The 22,066-nt window shown below is 38.6% G+C and overlaps 2 protein-coding genes across 5 annotated transcripts in view; one reads left to right on the forward strand and one right to left on the reverse strand.

Annotated features, from left to right (window-relative positions):
* snrka (SNF related kinase a) overlaps window positions 1-14,462 on the forward strand; it is a 77,978-nt gene extending 63,516 nt beyond the window's left edge. Inside the window, exons 5-7 of one of the 3 annotated variants that reach the window (XR_013818089.1) lie at window positions 3,322-3,456; window positions 10,240-12,914; window positions 13,380-14,462. Coding sequence is in view for 1 of the 3 variants with exons in the window: in XM_079837924.1 (XP_079694050.1) it covers window positions 3,322-3,456; window positions 10,240-11,560 (1,456 nt within the window). In the remaining 2 variants the exon portion in view is untranslated. Of the gene's footprint in view, window positions 1-3,321; window positions 3,457-10,239 lie in introns of all 3 variants that reach the window. The other 2 variants (XR_013818090.1, XM_079837924.1) reach the window with 2 other exon arrangements.
* Window positions 14,463-19,142: 4,680 nt separating this feature from the next.
* Window positions 19,143-22,066, reverse strand: part of ano10a (anoctamin 10a) — a 65,311-nt gene continuing 62,387 nt past the window's right edge. The window contains exon 14 of one of the 2 annotated variants that reach the window (XM_079837487.1): window positions 19,143-20,241. In XM_079837487.1, the coding sequence (XP_079693613.1) occupies window positions 20,215-20,241 (27 nt within the window). In that variant the 3' untranslated portion in view covers window positions 19,143-20,214. The remainder of the gene's footprint in view (window positions 20,242-22,066) is intronic. The other variant, XM_079837486.1, reaches the window with a different exon arrangement.

The raw sequence follows: 22,066 nt of genomic DNA on the forward strand, positions 1-22,066 counted from the left end.
TCATTCGTTCATTTTCCTTAAGCAGGATTGAAGAGCGCGTTAGAAAGAGCCTCCAGGTTTATGTGTAATCTGCTTCAAGAATTTGGTGTGAAGGGTTCCAAGGCTCTTTGCTTGAAGATCAGTTAGCTGGACAGGAAATAGATAGCATTAAACGTGATTCAATCCAGTTTCAATGACACCTGTCAAGTAATGTCCAACATCTTAGGCCCAAAAAGTACTCAACACAATTCAAGAAAACAACTAACTACACAAGCTAGATTTCACGCATTCTGAAGTGTGTCAGTATAATGTATAATAGGGCTGTCCCTAGCGATTATTTTTGTAATCTAGTAATTGCACGATTATTTTGACGATTAATCGGGTAAGCCGATTTTTTGTGGTAATAAAAATAGACCTAAGCAAACAATAGCCTTTAAAATGACATAAAATACATATAACAATGAGGCAATAATATTTGGTTCAAATAAAGTATCAAAATCAAGTAATCATATAATCAGTGTTAAAATGCATAATATAATATACATGATATAGATAACAAATGCAGCAATGGCCTGGTGTTGTTACATTTTACAGCAGATTAAATTCATGTGGACTTCAAAACATACAAACTGAGCGAGGGTTTAAACTTTTATTTTAAATTTGCGACGAACAGTTTGTATATTTAGAAACATATTGATGTGTTCTCCTGTGTTGGCGTAGGTTTATAAATGATTTACTTTACAAATCTGGTGAAATAGTGCACATTGTGTTTCCAGATGATTGTTATAAGCAACCCAAACTCATATCATATGCAGAGATGGAGTTTGAGACGCGCTCCACGCATGTAAATGATAACAGTTCATGTGGAGCAGCATCTGTGAACGAAGCCACTCTGAGACGCATGAAACCTACAAGCATGTAAATAATTAAAGCGCTCGATAGCATTATCTCTAGTATGGTTAAAATGGTTTTAATACATCATGCAGCCTTACAAAATGGTCTAATAATGCAGTTCATGGATTCTCGTCAGTGCAATGCGTCACTTCTGGTATTCTTGATACTGGTAAATTGCAGTCAAGGATTTTTTTAAATCCAGTACTCACATTTAATCGAGGAATAGTGACAGCCCTGATGTATATCATAAATTCTTATCATTGTTGCCACAACAGGCATTTTAGCATAGAGTTAGCCTGAACTGTCGTCTTCTGTAATGAGCGTTTTTTAGTTCGTTTTTTTATGCCAGGTCAGGTCAATGGCAGAGTAACAGTTAAAGGATTAGTTCGCTTCAAAATGAAAAATTTCCTGATATTTTATTCACCCCCATCTCATCCAAGATGTTCATGTCTTTTTTTTTTTTTTTTTCAGTTGAAAAGAAATTAAGTTTTTTTTTTAGGAACACATTCCAGGATTTTTCTCCACACCGTTGACTTCCATGGCAACCAAAATGTTGAAGGTCCAAATCAATGCAGTTTCAAAGCGCTTTGAAGGGCTTCAGAGGCTCTGCGCGATCCCAGACGATGAATATCCTTTCTTTATATAATATATAAAGAAAGAATATACTTTTAATATAATTTTACTTTTTGTTCTGTGGCTCGCCAGTGATTGCGCAATCAGGTCGAAAACGTCGCACCAGATGTAGGCGGAAGTACCACTCCCGTGTTTACAAAGCGCACATGTGAAGACTAATACAAATGTCCTGTAGCGGAAAAAAAGGTAAAACAACGATGTCGGACGAATTTGAAGTTGAAGATGGAGTGTTTTTTGGTAAAGGGTGTTTGTATTAGTCCTCGCTCGTACGCTTGGGGCGGTACTTCTGCCTACGTCTAGTGTGGCGTTTTCGACGTGATGGCTCAAGGTTGCGCAGAGCAGTGCAAGATGAGCAATTTAGGTTAAAAAGTATAATCATTTCTAATATAATTATTTTTTTTTAAATGACCGATCGTTTTGCTAGATAAGACCCTATTCCTCATCTGGGGTCGTGCAGAGCCTCTGAAGCACTTCAAAGCCCTTTGAAACTGCATTGATTTAGACCTTCAACATTTTGGTTGTCATGGAAGTCTATGGTGTGGAGAGAAATCCTGGAATGTTTTCCTCAAAAAGCTTTTCTTTTCGACTGAAGAATGGAAGACATGAACATCTTGGATTAGATGTGGGGGTGAGTAAAATATCAGGACATTTCAATTTTGAAGTGAACTAGTCCTTTAACAGAGGCTTTGTTAAACCGTTACAACTTTAGGACTATCAAATCAAAATGATTTATGAAGCTCTTATATAATAAAAAAATAATGAATATATAATAATTCAAATAATTTCAGTACATCACAATTTGATAACATTATTAATCAGGGTTTTTCACTGCATAGTTTAGAAAATTACTGGTAGGTGAGTTTGATCAGGGTCTGAGATTAAACTTTGGGCTGGATGTGAGGAACCTTGCTGTTACAGTAATTGTAATCTGCAAGTCTTAAAATGAATATCCATGTTTCACACTGTTGCGCTGTCTAAGCTATTGTTAAAGAACATGGTTTTATTATTAGGAGGGTACCGTTTTTCATAAGTGTTGAAAAATAAGTTCATCCCACTGTCAGTGGAGCATGAAACGAACATAGTTGCAGAAGACTCCTGCTGTACAGTCTTGTAGAAAGATGCATGCTGGGTTGACAGTTCAAAGCACCCATCCGTCTTTCCTTTATGTCTTCGATCCTACTCCCTGGCAGCTGGGGAACCCCACTATGAGAAACTGCAGTCAATCTGCCTTAAAGGAGATGTTTTAAAGAGGATGTGTACTGAATGATTGCATTAAAATTCCCTTGTACAAGTCATTCTTCCTTTTCCAGAATGTTTTTGTTTCACAAACACACAAAATATAAGTTAGATCAAAACATAAGTGGCACTTGCTCCTTTACTCATGTTAAACGCTCTATATAACATAAGATCTGAACTGAGCCATGACGTGGACTCAAGCCTTGCCAAAAGAATGTCGCTGCATGATTCAAACTCATTTGTTTAATTGGTGGTATGTAATCCCTGAAGAAGCAAAGTAATCTCTGCTAACATGCCCAGACTCACCGTCTTGATAAGCTTGATGCAGCATGTCCCATTTGTATTGGGACAGTGCTATCTGGGATTCTTCATATTTATTTTAGTCTCGGGTGTTCAAAATGTAGGCCACTATACAAGACCTTTTGAACTGATAGAAGCCACATGAGTCTCTAGCTGTTAGAGCCGTGGAGTTTTACTAGTTACTGACATGTCAAATTGCATTGTCTAAACTGGTGTTTCTCTCTCACACACTGTCTGTATCTCCTCCTCACTTGTCCATTCTCTTTGCTCTGCCTCCAGTGCCCTGGAGACAAACAAGTACAACCACATCACTGCTACTTACTTCTTGTTGGCTGAACGGATCTTGAGGGAAAAGCAGGAGAAGGAGGTGCAACCTCGTTCTTCCAGCCCCAGTAACAACAAGGCCCAATTCAGGTACTTCATAGGGGTTACTCCATCTCTGCTGTCTGTCATTTATGCACTCATGTTTCGTCATGTTGTTTTAAAATTTCATCTTATTATTAAGTGCAAAGATGCGAGTGGGTCAGAAATTATTTTGGTGGTTATTATATTTTGTTTAATATTAAGTTTTGTTTTGTTTTGTTGAAAACCTTTCTTTAAAGTAAATTTTGTTTTGCATAAATTGTATCTTAATTTTAATCAAGGTTTCTTCAACCAATTGCCTGGATTTAATAAATCAGAAGCAAATAGACTATAGCAGACTATAATCGTGACATGAAGACGCGGGAGCGATCACTTTCATTGCACATGAACTGGAGCGCGTCTCATAAAAAAACCAAAACTCAGCAGGCTACTTGCCTCACAGACAAGATAAATATGTGTATAGAAAGCTTCAGGGTACCCGCGGGATCTTAAAAAGTCTTAAATGTCTTTAAATTCAAAATCAAAATTTTAAGGCCTTAAAAGTCTTAAATTCGCTGAAGTATTGAGTTCTAGGTCTTAAATAATTTTAAACGGGTCTTAATTTTCCTACGTCCATGTAGCGCTACTCCATTGCTCATTGAAATGCTCCCGCAATGTTTTAGTGTGTGTGTGTGTGTTGTTAGTTCGTTTTTTCGCTAGTGAGAGACCAACATGCATCTTGTATTGCAGCCAATCAGCTTTCATGTTATTGGCGCGAGGCTCTCTCGGATTGTACCACAGACGCATCAAACGGATTTTATTCTTCAGCTTCAGTTCTCCAGTTCTTCCAGGTCACGCGATCGTGAAAGCAAAGGCGAATCTTTCTCACCTGCCATCTCGTATAATGACCAAATAAAAGTTTGATATGCCCGATAGCACTAAACAAAGAGTTTAAAAACGATGGAAACCCCGAACTCATTCGCTACTGACACACGGACTGATGTCAGACTGGCCGCGGATTCTGCACGCGTTTGCCGCCTCAGCGCTCGCGCGAGTGAACCGAATCTAGGCTCATTTATACATATCCATATCTATGGGCTCATTACTGTTGGTCTTAAAGTGAAAGCAACCCAATATAGCCTAGCCTATACCCCGTCCTGCCTGTGTCGTTAATATTAATCAAACAAAACCAACGGGGAAAAACAAACAGTAGCCTACCTAAACTTAAAGCACTGTTTGTGTCTGTATATTTAAGTTGTATTTATTTGTCCTATTGTCAAACAAGATTCATGCATTTTGTTTGTTTTATTGCCATGTTTGACTATTGTGCATCTAATATAATGATATGGTAAATGTGGCATCCTAATTATGAAAAAAAAAGAAAGAAACATGCACATTTCTGAAAATGACCACCACAAAATCAGTAATTTTGATCTCTCAAAAAAATGTATATACATTCACACACACTACCGGTCAAAAGTTTGAGAACGGTTCGATTTTTTTTAAAGAAGTCTCTCCTGCTCACCGAGGCTGCATTTATTTGATCCAAAATACAGCCAAAACAGTATTATTGTGATTTTTTTTTTTTTTTTTTTTTTTATAATTTAAAATAACTATTTTATATTTCAATATATATCTTAAAATATAATTTATTTCTGTGATTCAAAGCTGAATTTTCAGCATCATTGCTCCAGACTTTAGAGTCATAATCCTTCAGAAATCTTTTTTTTATCCATCAAAGAATCCAAAAAAAATGTTTTACACAACTGTGTTCAACACTGATAATAATCATAAATGTTTGTTGATCATCAGATCCTCATATGAGAATGATTAGTGATTTAGTGAAGGATCATGTGACACTGAAGACTGGAGTAATGATGATAAATTCAGCTTTGATCACAGGAATACATTTTACAAAAAAATACTTTACTATATATTCACATAGAGAACAGTCACAACAGAACGGTCACAATATTACAGCTTTTTGTATTTTTAATAACATAAATGCAGCATTGGTGAGCAGAATGTAAAAACATTAAAAAAATCTTACCGTTCTCAGACTTTTGACCGGTAGTGTGTTTGTATATTAATCCTGGTGGGATTGAGCTATGAGGAAGTGCAAGATTACTAATACTTTGTTCAATTTGAATAAATGTAATTTTGCAAGTAATTTTGTGATTCTGCATTTCCTTTTGTACGTTTTTTTTTATTTTTTATTGCGTGATATAGGTCTTAAATTTAATTCATAATGGTCTTGAAAAGGTCTTAAAAAGTCTTAAATTTGACTTGGTGAAACCTGCAGATACCCTGAAGCTTGAAATGTCTTTTAAAGGAAACAATTTGAAAACAAAAAATAGGCTAGCTAAGCATGCTTAAGCAATGTTCACACGAGCAGCTCATGACTGGCGTCTCAGAGCGGTCCTGCGCGCTCCATCACTGCATGTGCTGTGAGTTTAACATGCATTTTTATACTAATCCTGACTTTTACAGCTTTGTACACATTTGTTTCTTAGTTGTAGTATTAGTTCTTACTTTGCTAAATAAATATATATATATATATATATATATTCTTTCTGATTATGGCATAGCTTTCTGCCCACCCAATTAGGCTAATAAAGTAATGAATAAAAAAACACAAATGCTTGATCAAGGGCCCGGCCCGAGCTGGCCCGCAGGCTCTGGCTCCGGCTCCGAAATTGGTAACGAGAACCATAACATTTTTATGGTATTGGTACCAACTACTGGAATTTTGGTAACGTGACATCCCTAAGCCTAACTAATAAAATTTACATATTATTGAAGGCAAGTGAACTCCAGTAAAATGATTACACTGATTACAAGCATAGATTATCAATACATACACTCCAACAAAGTTACAAATAAAGTAAGGTCTAACTGTAGTATTCATTTTGGGTACAGAAATGTAATAATTCAATTTAAAATAACACTGATCTCTTTATACATTTAATATGACTGTGCAATATATCGAAATTATCGAAATATCGCAAATGTTCATATTGCGATATGCATATGGCCACGGCATGCAGTATTTGAATGATTTTAATAGGCTACTACAACATTGTGAAAAGTGTACATTTTAGGTCGACGCATATAGCAGAGAAAAGACTGGGCACATGACTGTTACTTATATGACTTGCTTGACATTTAAAAAGAGTTATTAAACGCAATAACTTGCGAAAAACATCTCCTTGCCGTCTCACGCTGTCTGACACACACACCGAAACGTGCACACAAGCCGCGATCCCTTCAGTTCTGTTATTAAGCATTAGGTCTTAAAGTGACAGCCTGCTAATACAGTAAACCTGCTGCTGTCTGTCAAACAGTGACTGCTGTTTTTAGTTCTTATTTTTAATAACGAAGATAAATTAAAATTAAATTAAAAATAATCGTCCACCCCTAGTTCAGGTGTCTTTGTTTACCTGGATGTTCTTGATGTGAAGTTTTAGGTTGATATAACTATATATTACCAAGTCAAGCAAAGAGTTTTTGGTATTTAAATATTGTCATTACATTTTTTGTTTGTTAACATTGATGTTAAAATTATAGTGTCAGATTTGTGACATACATTTTTGCTAAAACACTGCTGGCCACTTTCAGAAGTTGTAGCGATGCTTTCTTTTCCCAGAAAGAACGTGAAACACTTAAATGGTATCATTCTCAGTTTTTAAATATTTTTTTTGAATAGAATTTAAATAGATTTTACACACTTGAAGCAATATTGTATCGCATATCGCATTATTTAACAAGACATTGCATATCGCATTTTTCTTAAATATCGCACAGCTCTAACATTTAATATAGATTAATCTTTGCTAAAGCTGTGTTTTTTGTTGTTTGATTAACATCAATGACAGACAACAGCAGGTATTTATAGGATACTGTCACTTTAAAACCTGATGCACAGATCCAATATAATGATACACATTTATTTCTCAACTGTCCACGTTCACTTAAGACATAACCAACTGTGTTTATGAGAATACTCGCCGAGACGGGTATTTTGACAACTTTTTCTGTGCATGTCCATCCAAGTGCATGGAGACCCAGACGAGGAATCAATTAGGAGTTTGCGTGCTATTTGAAACACGCCTCTCTCTCTGTGCGCACATGCTTTTGGTGTGTGTGGCTGTGCGCACAGATAACGGATCACGGATCAACTACGATCCATTTAACCCCTAAAATTGACCATGTCATTAGTGTACACAGGCAGGCTAACTGCAAGTTTGTTGGCTTTTGTGGGTGTAGGTGTCTGTGCTCAGAGAGGGGCAGGATTCACTATAAGAGGTTGTGAGGGGTCAGCTCTGCTGGATGTCAGTATCCCTGTCTGTTCTCTGCTCTGTGTGGACAGCCAGCACTTCCTGTGAAACGCTGCACCGGGTGACAAATGTGTTTAAAAGATGAGGCTGAAATGGGTTTGGACTGACCTAGAAAAGCAGTGAGGCTGCGGATGCTTTTTGAAAGGAGCTGGGAGTGGAAGAAATGAGAGGATGTGGTGTGGAAAAGAAGTAAGAGAGGAATATGTCAGAGGGGGGAAGAGAGGAAAGAGTCCTCAGGAGTCAGCAGGGATCATGACAGGGTGACACATGATTTTTTTTGTGTGTGGGAATCTACATAGAAATATCAACAGAATAGAAAAGCAATCTAAGCCTCCCAGATTCTTCATATAATCTTATAATTCGGTTGTAGCCATTGGTTACCCAGATCACGATTGCAGTGTTCTCGTTCATCAGTGTGCCCTTGGTAGACAGAAAGAGTTTATAGGCTGTATGTACTCAGAATTGTAATTCCTCATTCTAGTGGAGAATATAGATGAGTAGTAGAGTATAAATTCTGACTGGGACGTTATTTCACTGTACAAGGTTGACTCTTGATGTTATGCAGGACTTTCCACATGCATAGACTGACAGCATCGTTTGCAACAACCTTATTGGGCCATTGCCGAAATTATCTAATTATTTTCTTGATGATGAACAAATATGGAAATGTTTACAATCCTTTCTCATCAGGCCTGTATACACAGCTATAAGCCACGTTTCCATCAAAATTACCCAGAACAATTTGTCCCAGGAATCTTTTTTCCCCCAGACCTGTTGCTGTCTGTGTTTCCATCGTGGTCTAAAGTACTGAGAAGACTAGGCAAATTAGTCCAGTGACGTAGGACTGCTGCGACTTTCCAGTTCCCACTGGATTTCGTCCTCCGGATATAAGCTTAAAGGCGCATTATGTAATTTTTCTTCAGTAAAATATCCCAAAACCACTAGGCCAGTGTTATATATTTTGTTCAGTTGAGTACTTGCAATATCCCAAATGTTTCCAACTATTTGTAAATTGTGAGAATATTGCTATTTTAACCAAGGAACCGGGAAGTCGCCTGTTAAGTGCGTCATATTTGCGTTACCCTCGGTTTACCCTTGGTTTTACTTTGCAGAAACGCTCTCATAGCAGTGTGCAACAAGTGTCATAGCAGCCGCCGAGTGAACGCACAGAATAACGTCATAACAATTTTCAACACACTCAGATATATCTAATATGATAAACAAAGCTGCGTTATCTCATACTCATGACCGGAAAAGTGGAAATGGCACCGACGACTATGCCATAATAAAAGTCCCGCCGCTCGCGAGGCGTGTCTTCCGCTCTCTTCTTATTAACAATCGCTCCTGCGGCCTTGCTCAGCTCCACAACACTCGGTCCTGCTCTGCTTTATACTACAGTAACGTTAATAATCTCATCCATGAACATGACTTCTGCCCGAGTCCTATCCCAATTCTTTTCCACCGCTGTGAGGTGAAGACGACATCTCCCATGAATCCGTGCTCAAACTTGGCGTCTTCAAACTACGACTTTGTTTTGAATAGGTGACCTCTAGTGGACGTAAAAGTTACATAGTGCAGCTTTAAAAGCCTGAACCATAGCATACAACTCTCACTGCACGCGCTGCAACAGACTTTTAAAAATGGTGGTTGAAATAAAATGCTGCGTGGAGTCAACCAATCAAAATGCTGTGTGAACTCAACCAATCAGCATGTTTAGCGCCAAAGTCCCTCGGCGATCAGGGACTTTCTGAGGGGGAAATTTTTACCCGTAACTTCATTTAGACCCTGGTCCCTGCAGTCGAAACACACAGAGTACCACCCCAAAGTCCCTAGTTCCTGGGGAAAGTTCCTGCAGTGGAGACACGGCTATAGTTTCATAAATCTTGGTCTAAGTCCACTTATTAATTACATCCTTGTTAACAGATTTTCTTTACTGTTCTCTCTGGGCAGAAATGTGCTTTTAAACATTTCTTTAATCAAGGCATTTGTGTTTGCATTGTTTGGTTTGTCGTCATACCAACATAAAGTTTATGGAGTGTTAATGTGGTTATGAAAAACCAGGGAGGACATTGTGGAGCTCTGTTCCACGGTTTCATTTTGTTTCAAAAGCCTAAAGAATCACCTTAGCAAAGTATATCTTTCCATTGCGACTTGCAAAAGTGCACAGACTGTACTGTGTAAATGATACTCCAACAGGAAGGTATGGATATCATAAAAGCAAGTTGCAGCATCAAGTCTGAGATATATTTCTGAATTGCCATGTTTTTAGCTTGAGTGCTTGGCACAAGAAGCAAGTCTGGCTTTTTTTTGTCAAGGACTGTCATTAACATTTGGGTTGTTTTCCTAAAGCACTCTCCAGAGCTTCTGTCTTTAAAAGTTGTTTTTGGCAATGTCCACCTGTACTTAATATTATCCTGCTTTTAGTTACAACCTTATGCAGTTTTTTACTTTAAGGGAGACTGATTTAAACTAAGGTTATTTTATAACAAGGACTATGTTCTTTTATTTTTTTTTGCAGGCAGTCATGGCCAACTAAAAACGACATGCATCAGGACATTGAGGACAGCTTAGCCTCTTCGTCCATCTCTCATGCTGGGGGTCCACAGTCTCCGGCTCGCAGTACAGAGAACCTGCTAAATGGTCACCGCAATAAAGGGCTTCTGGAAGTGAGCCGTAGAGAGGAGATCAGCGAAGCCTCCAGCAGCTCTGCTGTACCTGCTGCTCTGCCCCCAAACCCCCTTAAGTCTGGGGTCATGGCCCCTCTTGCGTCCGCTTCAGCCAAGCAGCGAACTTGCCTCTTTCGAGTGGAGGAAGATGAGGAGGAGGAGGAAGAGCAGGAGCCTTCACCGTTCCAGGCCCAGGTGGTATTGCGTCGCAAACCACCGTCCATCACCAACCGACTTACGTCTCGAAAAAGTGCCCCAGTGCTCAATCAGATCTTCGAGGAGGAAGGCGAGTCAGATGATGACTTTGACATGGATGAGAGTCTTCCGCCCAAGCTCAGCCGGTTGAAGATGAACATGGCATCTCCTGGTACGGCCCAGAAGCGTTACCACCGCCGCAAAAGTCAGGGCCGTGGTTCAAGCTGCTCTAGCTCCGAGACCAGCGATGATGATTCAGAGAGCCATCGCCGACGACTAGACAAAGACACAGGGTTCACCTACAGCTGGAACCGCAGGGACAGTAGTGAGGGTCCACCTGGAAACTCTGGGGGTAATGGGGGCGGTAGTAGCGGAGGGCAGAGCAAACCACCTGGGGAAGGTAACTCAGGACCAGACAAGGGCAGCCCTCCAGGAGGAGGAAATGGTGGTAGTACAGGAGGGAGCAGTGGAGGTGGTGGGAGTACAAAAGGACAGGGAGGCCCTTCCAGCTGTTCGCGTAGCAACAACAATGCTTCATCTGGCTCAACACGTAGCGCAGCTCGGAGTGCAGGGGAACTGGTAGAAAGTCTAAAACTCATGAGTCTGTGCTTAAGTTCTCAGTTTCAGCATCGCAGCTCTGGAGGAGGTGGTGGTGGGCGGTTTATCCTTGATCCTCAGAGCCTGTCCAGCGTTAAAGTCCAGGAGAAGTCCTCCTGGAAGATGTGCATTGGCTCCAACAACAGTCTAGACAAAGTGATCAACCCTGCCTTGAATGGTAGCGTTGGGGCTATGGAGCATTATCAAGACCAAACAGCAGTCATGTTAAATGGCCTGGTCAAGGAGAACAATCTGAACTTGAAAAATAACGTTCTCCAGCTACCTCTGTGTGAAAAGACCATCTCCGTGAACATCCAGCGAAGCCCTAGGGATGGGCTACTCTGTGCCTCAGCCCAGGCCAGCTGCTGTCAGGTCATATGATGGCACAGCACACGGCTGGTTCTCAGAGTGGATTGTTCCAATTGCCACATTTGTAGCATACGATGACTTGAGTTCTCCACCAGTAGCTGTATATGACCTCTCTTGATCCCAACTTGACCTTTAAACCTGCCTTCTATGTTGTCTTAATCATTCTCACAACTTATTTATTAAGTTTCTTCTCTTGGACCCATTTGTTTTTAAAAAAAGTGCACGCTGCTATCCTTTCCTTTTTCGTGTGTCTTTATTTGTTCTGCCCAATTAGACTTTAATAGAATTCAATATTTGTTTTTAAGTCCTGTTTATTTTGCTTTTATAGCCCTCGAAATGAAACTCTCTTAATTTGAATTCCATGGTTCCAACACCACCCAGTCAATCAAGAGTTGTGGAAACTGTATGTATAAATAAAATGACCTTTAATAAAGTGAGGTATTTTAAATTAAGACCAACAGTATGATAGAGCAGAACATGGCGATTCATAAAGCAAGCACTTAAAGAAGCTCAAGTATAAATGCCGTAACATTTGTAAATTTAAGCCCCAATCTGATTGTAAAGAGATGGTAATACAGTAAAAGCAATAGAGTAAATAACAAACGGTTTTAATTCATAGTGCTGTCTGACGAGTCTTAAACTGAATGACCATTTTGCACGTTTTTTCCCCCCTCCCCCATCATTTTTAAAGTGCTATTGAAGTGTTTCCATGTCACCGTTTAGAAATGTTCAGTATAGCGGGATTTTTGAGGTTAGTGACAATCAGTTGCAATAAGGAATATTCTTAATGGATACATCTCTAAAGGGGGCTACGGATAATCCACATTCACCATGTTCTTGATTTACGCCACACCACATACGTTTTTTTTTTTGTCTTTTTTTGTGTATATTAGAGGGATCATTTGGGATTTAAGTGCAATTTATACGTTCAAGCTGGTAAATGTTGTAATTCCATCTGCGAAATGCCCTCTTAAGTAATAATGCTTGCCAAATTTGCATCCCAGACAGCACTGTGGATACACCCACACGTTAATGTGTGCCTCCTAGTTTTTATCGAATTATCAAATTAAAATTGCTCTACGGTATAAGTAGAGTCTACAATTAGGATTCTCTGAACACAATACAAATCACAACGGGGATAATTAGCCTTTTACAATGCTGTTTCTGCCAGAGCGAAATCAAACCCGCAGACAGCGGCAGTATTCAGCTTGAGTTGAATATTTTAATGAGAACCGTTGAGCCAGTACCCCTCTTTTTCAATGTCATTTTTACAATGGAGAAAACGTTTTTATCATTAAAGGAACACTCCACTTTTTTACTCCCCTAGAGTTAAACAGTTGAGTTTTACCATTTTCGAATCCATTCAGCCGATCTCTGGGTCTGGCGGTAGCACTTTTAACATAGCTTAGCATAGATCATTGAATCCGATTAGACCGTTAGCATCTCGCTCAAAAATGACCAAAGAGTTTCGATATTTTTCCTATTTAAAACTCGACTCTAAGAAAATGTTCTTGGCCGATATGGCTAGGAACTATTCTCTCATCCCTGCGTAATAATCAAGGAGCTGGGGACTATTTTCAGGCGCTGTGTAATATCATTGCGCCTGCTGCAGCCATAGTACAGGGGTAGAGTATAGTTCCTAGATATATCGGCCTAGAAAATCGCAACTTTTCATTTTCTTTCAGTCTTAGTACACAATGTAACTACAGAAGAGTCGAGTTTTAAATAGGAAAAATATCAAAACTCTTTGGTCATTTTTTTGAGCGAGATGCTAACGGTCTAATCAGATTCAATGATCTATGCTAAGCTATGCTAAAAGTGCTACCGCCAGACCCGTAGAACGAGCCTATTAAAAATAGAATGAGCCTATTTTCAAAAATAGTGGCGTGTTCCTTTTAAGGACTCTTTGGCTTAAGAAATACTTTTCGGTTGCAGATCCTGATCTCTTTCAACCCTGTTGTTCTTGTACCATTCAGCTTTGAGTCACTGTATATACCCGTCTCAGACAGAATTGACTGGCCTTAGGGGCTGTTTATAAGTATGTACATATATTTTTTTTAAAGTTTATTTTTTTGAAAGGACTGCTGTTTTAAAATGCTGTTTTGGATGTGAGCCTTAAACTGGCTTGTAGTTGGGATAAAATGGGGCTTTTTGTCACCTGGCCACAGATAATTAAATGGTATGTCATCTATTCAGTGGATGGCCACTCTTTCAGGAAATGTGGCTCAAGAGTTGGCCAATGGCTGACCAGCATATGGTATAGAAATAAGGCAAAGTGTGAAAGAGAATCGGTTGCGAGATTTAAAGGGCATTTGCAATAAGCTAAGCTATAAGTTGCAGCTATATGTAAATATAACTCTTTTTTTTTTTTTTTTTTTTGGTTTTGTTTTTATATTTCAAACCTGAACATCCTTCAAATGGCTCACTTGACCCAAATGTATCTTAAGTATTTCTATTTGTTTTGTCTTTTTGTTTAAAAAAAAAAATTAAGTCTGTAAATATTGGTGTAAATATGGTGCTCTACACATAGAAATGCAGTGTTGGACTTCATGTTCATAGCTGTAATATAGCCTTATTAGATATGAGTGTCAAAAACAGAGCAAGGGAGGTTGAAAAGAAAACAGTGCTATATGCATAATGTCAGTCTCTGACTTTGTCCTACCCTTATGTAAACAGCTAAACGACATGTGCATGTGTTGTGCGTTTGACATTATTGATCCCCGTTCATTCAGAGGAAAAGAACCACCACAAAATGTTACAGGACCAAACCATGTACTGACGTTAAAAGAAAAAGAAAAAAAAAAACAACTTTGAAGAAGCAAAATTAATAAATGTTCTGTTGCTGAAACTTGTCCTTAAAAGTTACATATAGCTATGGTGATGTCCAAAATTAAATGTGAAATATGTTGTCTTTAAACCTGGACTTCTTTTGTCCTTTTTTGGGGGGTGTGGGGGAAGGCCCTACTTTTTTCTCATATCTTGTTTTAATCCAAAATACGTCACATTATAAGAGTTCAAATGATTCAAGATATTTATCTGTGGGCTTTCTGTACAATAGAAAAGGTCTTGGTTCAGTTTCACTGGACACTGTGGAAAGAAGAGCGCCGCTACCCACAAGCTGCTGAAAGGTATTTGCTCCTGATTTACTGCCCGCTTGTGCTGCCAAGGAGTTTCCAATAACCGAGAGCTTTTCAGGGGCGTCTCAAGTACAGACTTCTCATCCAAGTGCATGTCCAGCATCAGCTTAATGGTCAAACACACTATATACGTGTTGTCAGTAGAGCACCTTGCGAGCACAAAGACATGTTCTGCATAGTGGCATTGCTGCTCAGTGGAAACTGCTGAGACTGCATCAGTCTCAGAAAGTGTGACAAGCTGTTCCTTAATTAGACGGAGTTATAAGTTTGGCTGGAAACACTGCCCTCAGTCCTCAGCTTTAGAAAATAGCATCAAGTGTGAAGATGCAAAGAGTTAATTGGCTCCCAAAACCTTGTCATTTTAAATACATTTCTGAAATAGCGGTCTCGATTAAGACAAGATGATAAATGACTGTGTACACAAAACATGTGGTGTTTTTTCTCTCTCCTCAGCTTAAAGGGTTAGTTCACCCAAAAATGAAAATGCTGTCATTAATTACTTACCCTCATGTCGTTCGACACTCGAAAGACCTCCGTTCATCTTCGGAACACAAATGGAAGATATTTTAGTTGAAATCTGATGGCTCTGAAAGCCCTCCATTGGCACAATGCACGGTTCACTCTCAAGACCCTTAAAAGGTACTAAAGACGTCGTTACAAAGTCCATCTCACTACAGTGGTTCTAAAATAACTATGAATCGGCGACAATAGTTTTTGTGCACAAAAAAACCCTAAATAACGACTTATATAGTGATGACGATTTCAAAACAAGGCATCATGAAGCTTCGAAGCGTTAAGAATCAGTGAGCCGAATGATGATTCGGATCGCGTGTCAAACCGCCAAACTGCTGAAATTTGGCGATTCAAACCACTGATTCGACTCACTGATTCATAACGCTTCGAAGCTTCATGATGCCTTGTTTTGAAATCGTCATCACTATATAAGTCGTTATTTAGGGTTTTTTTGTGCACAAAAACTATTCTCGCCGATTCATAAAGTTATTTTAGAACCACTGTAGTGAGATGGACTTTGTAACGACGTCTTTAGTACCTTTTAAGGGTCTTGAGAGTGAACCGTGCCAGTGGAGGCCTTTCAGAGCCATCAGATTTCAACTAAAATATCTTCATTTGTGTTCCGAAGATGAACGGAGGTCTTACGGGTGTCGAACGACATGAGGGTAAGTAATTAATGACAGAATTTTCATTTTTGGGTGAACTAACCCTTTAAGTCCCCCTGTAGTCAATTTTATCTCTTAAACATCTTTGATCATCAAAGTGACCTTTTTAACCCTTGTGCACTGTTCGATTTCTGGTTACACTCCTTATGGTCCGGGTCAAATTGACCCTAATTGGATTCAATACAATTCCCCAAAAATCACACTATGAAAAAACACATACAATCAGGTACAAACAATTCACTTTAAATATCAATACTTTTCACACATTACAAAGAATAAATATCTGAATTTACGATTTATAAAAATACTTTTAACCACTATTTTTAAGATTGGCCCTTAGGACACTTGCCTTTATACATTTAGAACAATAATATCTTAGTCTAAAGTAATCTTGACCAACTATATAGCATTTTAAAGCTTTCAGACTCTAATATTCATATTTGGTGACTGATTTTCAAAAGAGATGACAGCATAAGATAAATAGCGATAGATTCGTCATTTGTGATGCAGTGCCAAACTATAACGCGCGCTCTGACTCTTTCCATATCGTTTTTTATATGCATTTTAGAGACTGAATTCAAATCAAATATTAACATTACTACCCAAACTACTTCTGAATAGGATGTCTACTTCATAGATATTTTGAAAAGTATGAAAATATAACATTCAGATCACTCAAACCATATATGGAAATCGAAGAGTCTACATGTCATCTAGTGGAAAACGGTACTGCGCACAAAAACATCTTTTTTTTTTGAGATATCAACCTAAAATTTGGTACAGAATTTGTTCAGATATTTAGCTTTGATTTCCTTGAGGTTTTAGAATTGAACATGTTTTTTAAATGTATATTTTATATAAAATATAAAAGTATATATGTATATGTTATATATTTTACATGTTCATAAACTTAACTTGTTTTAAACTACTTTTACGACTTATACAGTGATGGCCGATTTCAAAACACTGCTTCATGAAGTGTTTAATCTCAGCAAGACACTGGCACTTCAGGACTAGAGTTGAAGAGCTCTGAGATGCAACAAAAAGTGTTTTGTATTTTGTGTCTGTACAGTTGCTTTGGAATAGCTGTCCTATATGGGTCAAATTGACCCATAAACAATAAGAGTGTATAAAATTTTGATATGCACATTTCACAACGCGTCAGCATGTTGACACTTTGCATGCATGTTAATGACCCTAAATGAGAAAAGGTCAAACAATTTCAAGAAAAACAATGTAGGTTAGATAGTATTTCAGATAGATTGAAAAAAGAAATTATAGCTCATTTTTACCATTTGTGGCATACAAAAAATATTTCTGAATTGAAAAAAATGGGGAAAAGCTAATTTTTTTTTAGCTTCATAGGTTAGTAAAAAACAAAAATAACAAAATATAACCAAGAAATGTTATTATTTTGGGTCTCTACAATTGCCTTAGAACATTAAAATATGTGGGTCAAATTGACCCGTGAACGAACGTAACCGTAAATGTGTGTGTATATGTCAAAACACATCAGCGTGTTAAAACTTTGCATGCATGTTCATGACCCTAAATGAGAAAAAAGTCACAAAATTTAAAGAAAAACAACAGGTTAACTGATATTTCTGACAACTTTAAAATCAAAACGGGTCAAATTGACCCGCAACATAACACAAGGGTTAAACGTTGTTTTCTTGTAATAAAATGTATCCATACCTTAAAATAGCTTGATGTAACACTACTCCCTTGCTTTAGTTAGTATATGCAAGAATATGCTAATTAGCCACGCCTCCACGCAGTATTGCGTGCCAGAACGAGTTCTGTGCTTGAAGAAACAATAACGCAAATATAGCGCAATTATGCCGCTAAAATGTCCATTTTGTCGAGTATCATCATAAGAGCAGTCTTAAATGAACGTCAAGAGTTGTGAGAAAATGAGACGCGTGTGAGGCCCGCGTCATGTGCAGCAGCGGGAGGTCTTAAAGCGGTCATTATGTGTTAATCAAAGAACAAAGGTAACAGAGAAAATCACTCACTGCTCTCGACTTGAGAACTTGTGTAGCTTTAAGAAGGATTCATCTATATTTAATTTACAATTTATGCAGTGCAGACTGTTTGATACCTTTATTCGATTTCTGTATATGTCCTACTTGTTAGACAGGTGTTTGTAGACACTATATTGCCAAAAGTATTGGGACACCCCTCCAAATCATTGAATTCAGGTGTTCCAATCACTTCCATGGCCACAGGTGTATAAAATCAAGCACCTAGGCATGCAGACGCTTCTACAAACATTTGTGAAAGAATGGGTCGCTCTCAGGAGCTCAGTGAATTCAAGCGTGGAACCGTGATAGGTTGCCACCTGTGCAATAAGTCCATTCATGAAATTTTCTCACTACTAAATATTCTACGGTCAACTGTTAGTGGTATTATAACAAAGTGGAAGCAATTGGGAACAACAGCAACTCAGCCACAAAGTGGTAGGCCACGTATAATCACAGAGCGGGGTCAGCGCATGCTGAGGCGCACAGCGCGCAGAAGTTGCCAACTTTCTGCAGAGTCAATAGCTACAGACCTCCAAACTTCGTGTGGCCTTCAGAATAGGCTGTGTCTGGCAATCTGATGGACGAGTCTGGGTTTGGCGGTTACCTGACTGCATTGTGCCAAGTGTAGTTTGGTGGAGGGGGGATTATGTGTGGGGTTGTTTTTCAGGGGTTGGGCTTGGCCCCTTAGTTCCAGTGAAAGGAACTCTTAATGCTTCAGCATACCAAGACATTTCGGACAATTTCTTTGGGGATGGCCCCTTCCTGTTCCAACAAGGTTCATAAAGACATGGATGAGCGAGTTTGGTGTGGAGGAACTTGACTGGCCTGCACAGAGTCCTGACCTCAACCGATAGAACACCTTTGGGATGAGTTAGAGCGGAGACGGCGAGCCAGGACTTCTCTTCCAACATCAGTGCCTGACCTCACAAATGCGCTTCTAGAAGAATGGTCAAAAAATATCCCATAAACACACTCCGAAACCTTGTGGAAAGCCTTCCCAGAAGAGTTGAAGCTGTTATAGCAGCAAGGGGTGGGCCAACTCTATATTAAACCCTACGGATTAAGAATGGGATGTCATGGAAGTTCATGTGCATTGTAAAGGCAGGCGTCCTAAAACGTTTGGCAATATAGTGTACATATGCAAAAAAAAAAAAAAAGTAAATGTGTGAAAAAAAGGATTAATTCATAAATGTATACTTTTTATGAAACCGTACTTCATTACCAACAGTCAGTCTAATCAAGTTTTTTTTTTTTTAATTAAACAACTGGAATTAGCATAAATCAATATACAAATGGAAAAGAATTTCGGGCCCTACATTGTATTCTGATGTGGGCTATTGTCATGTACCTTGATTGAAAATGGAGTAAAAATGCTGTGTAATGGCAAATATGAGCATTACAGGAAAATAGTGTGGAAAGAACATGCATGCTTTAATGTATTCAGAATATGCAGTGAATCCTCTATACACACACTGCAACAAGCTGTTAAACATATAAACCTTTTTCAGAATTACCTGTTTAACCCGAATATGGACCTCAAATCATAAAACGATGTGCTGAAGGAAAAAAAGGACGAGCAACACAATTTCGTATATTCCCACAATATGCATTGTTTTTTGGTAAGGCAGCTGTTGGGTTTATGACTGACTGAGGACATCTACACACAAGCATCTCTCCCCAAGCTGTGTCAAGGACAAAGAACATGTTATCTCAATATTTAAAATGTTTATTTTCAGGCAGAGAATATTGAATATGCTTATTTCAAGTACAGTACAGGGTGATGTGGCCTGACTCTGTAAACAAAAGCCATAACAGATAAAGTAAACGTGATAGTGATGTTTAAAGGCACTGCTCTATCTTTGGTAAGACAATCGGAGACAATGAAACCGGTCAATTTCAATTCCTCAGGAAATTACAATACATCTTGATGTTTGGGATTTTTAGGCCCAAGGTCTGAAAAGAACCTCTAACCACCTCTTTACAACATATTTTTTACAGACTCAGACATTCAAATCAAATAAAAATGACTAACTAACTAACCAAATCAACCTGGTCATTTGACCCCATCATACATTGATTGGATTCCCATTTCCACCTGTCTCATTATATCAGTAACCGTTTTATTGACAAAGAGTAATCATAGTACAATGCGTGCAACTGCAATGCCTGGAAAATATAATAAAAACCCTGTCATATTCAATAAACCATTTAGTTAATAGCATGGTAAGGAGTGCATATTTAAAGTCAGTGAAATATATAACACTAGATCGTTTACAGCATGTGTACTTCCGTTGTGTTGTTGTCACTTCTCACTTATTCCGTGTATTTCAGGTCTCCGCATCTTCCAGTATTTTCTGAAAAGACAAACAAAATCAAAAATGAATGGTGGAACTTATTTGGAAACCAGACCAATATAAAATTAATGTAAAAAGCTTACACCTTTCCATTCCACAAAAGTTTTTTAAATGTCCTTCACACTAAGAAAAATATGAAAAAATATGGCATCGCTGCGAAAACCCAGCTTTGGAACCTTTATTTTTAAGAGTGCAGGAGGTGAAAATAAAATCTAGGATGTTTGTGCACAAAAAGTCTCAGAATATGATGTAAACATTTGGGGAATGTTCCCCTTTATCCATATAATCTCTTCTGAGAGATTCCACGTGAATAACCAAGGCTTATATTCATAATCTTTTAGGTTTCATAATGCGAGAGAACTGATTTAGGCTGATTTAGCGTCAGTTCTCCCTGGTCTGCACAAGGCTTACATATATGGGATATAAAAGGCAAAAGCTGATCTTAGTTCAGCATACATACAGCCTAAGGCTTGACTGCACTTCAAATGAGTCACGCTGGGTTTTCAGCGACGGAAAGAAGCAGGGATGCTGCTATGGGACTGTATTAAAAGCTGTTTAACAATAGAAGAACATTACAGAAAGCTACTAAATCTTCTTAAAAAGATGATTAAAATGAACCCGTCTACCCATACCCATCTCTCTCTCTGCAGCATACACACCTCCCAGACTATGGCCTATACTGAGTTTCATTTAATCAATTAATTTCACTGCCTGCAGCAAACCAGAGCAAATTACATTCTCAGTGAAAAAGTGTTAGGTGCAATTAACTTTTCAATCCAAAAGAGAGATCAATAGCTGCTGACGCTGTGCTTCTGTATACGTGTAGGTTCAGTGAGTCCAAGATCTGGTGTCCTCTGAGGAAACTGTACAATGGCTAGGCACCAGATATAGTCCCTCTTAATGCGGTAAAAAAAATAAAAATAAAACTTCAATAATTAAAGAGGCCTACACAAAGGTTTTCATTCCTTGGCCTCCACTGGAATCTTCAAGTCATATTTCACCGGAAAAGCTAAATTAAATGTCAATTAAATACATAATGTAAAAAAATATTTATAAATAACGCCATCAAATCTCCTGCCATTGCTTTCCAGTAATATGTATGTATGGACGGACGAGTAGCTAAACGAATGGATGGATGGACAAATGGATAGACGGACGGATGGATGGATGGATGGATGGACAAGTGGTTAAACAAATGGATGGATTGATGGATGGATGGACAAGTTGCTAAACAGATGGATGGATGAATGGATGGATGGATGGATAAGTGGCTAAACAAATGGATGGATGGACAAGTGGCTAAATGGACGAATTAATGGATGGATGGATGGATGGATGGACGGATGGACGGATGGACAAGTGGCTAAACAAATTAATGGATGGATGGATGGATGGATGGACGGACGGACGGATGGACGGACGGACAAGTGGCTAAACAAATGGATGGACGGACAAGTGGCTAAACAAATGGATGGATGGATGGATGGATGGATGGATGGATGGATGGATTGATAAGTGGCTAAACAGATGGATAGATCGACAGACAGTTGGTTAAACAAATGGATGGATGGATGGATGGATGGATGGACAAGTGGCTAAACAAATAGATGGATGGATTGATGGATGGATGGACAAAAAACTAAACAGATGGATGGATGGATGGATGGCTGGATGGATGGATGGATGGATGGAAAAGTGGCTAAACAAATGGATGGATTGATGGATGGATGGATGATGAATGAATGGATGGATGGATGGATGGATGGATGGATGGATGGATGGATGGATGGATGGATGGATGGAATTTTATTTATGAGATTCACCT

Source organism: Gobio gobio (genome assembly GCF_949357685.1).
Source record: "Gobio gobio genome assembly, chromosome: 15".
Lineage (NCBI taxonomy): Eukaryota > Metazoa > Chordata > Actinopteri > Cypriniformes > Gobionidae > Gobio > Gobio gobio.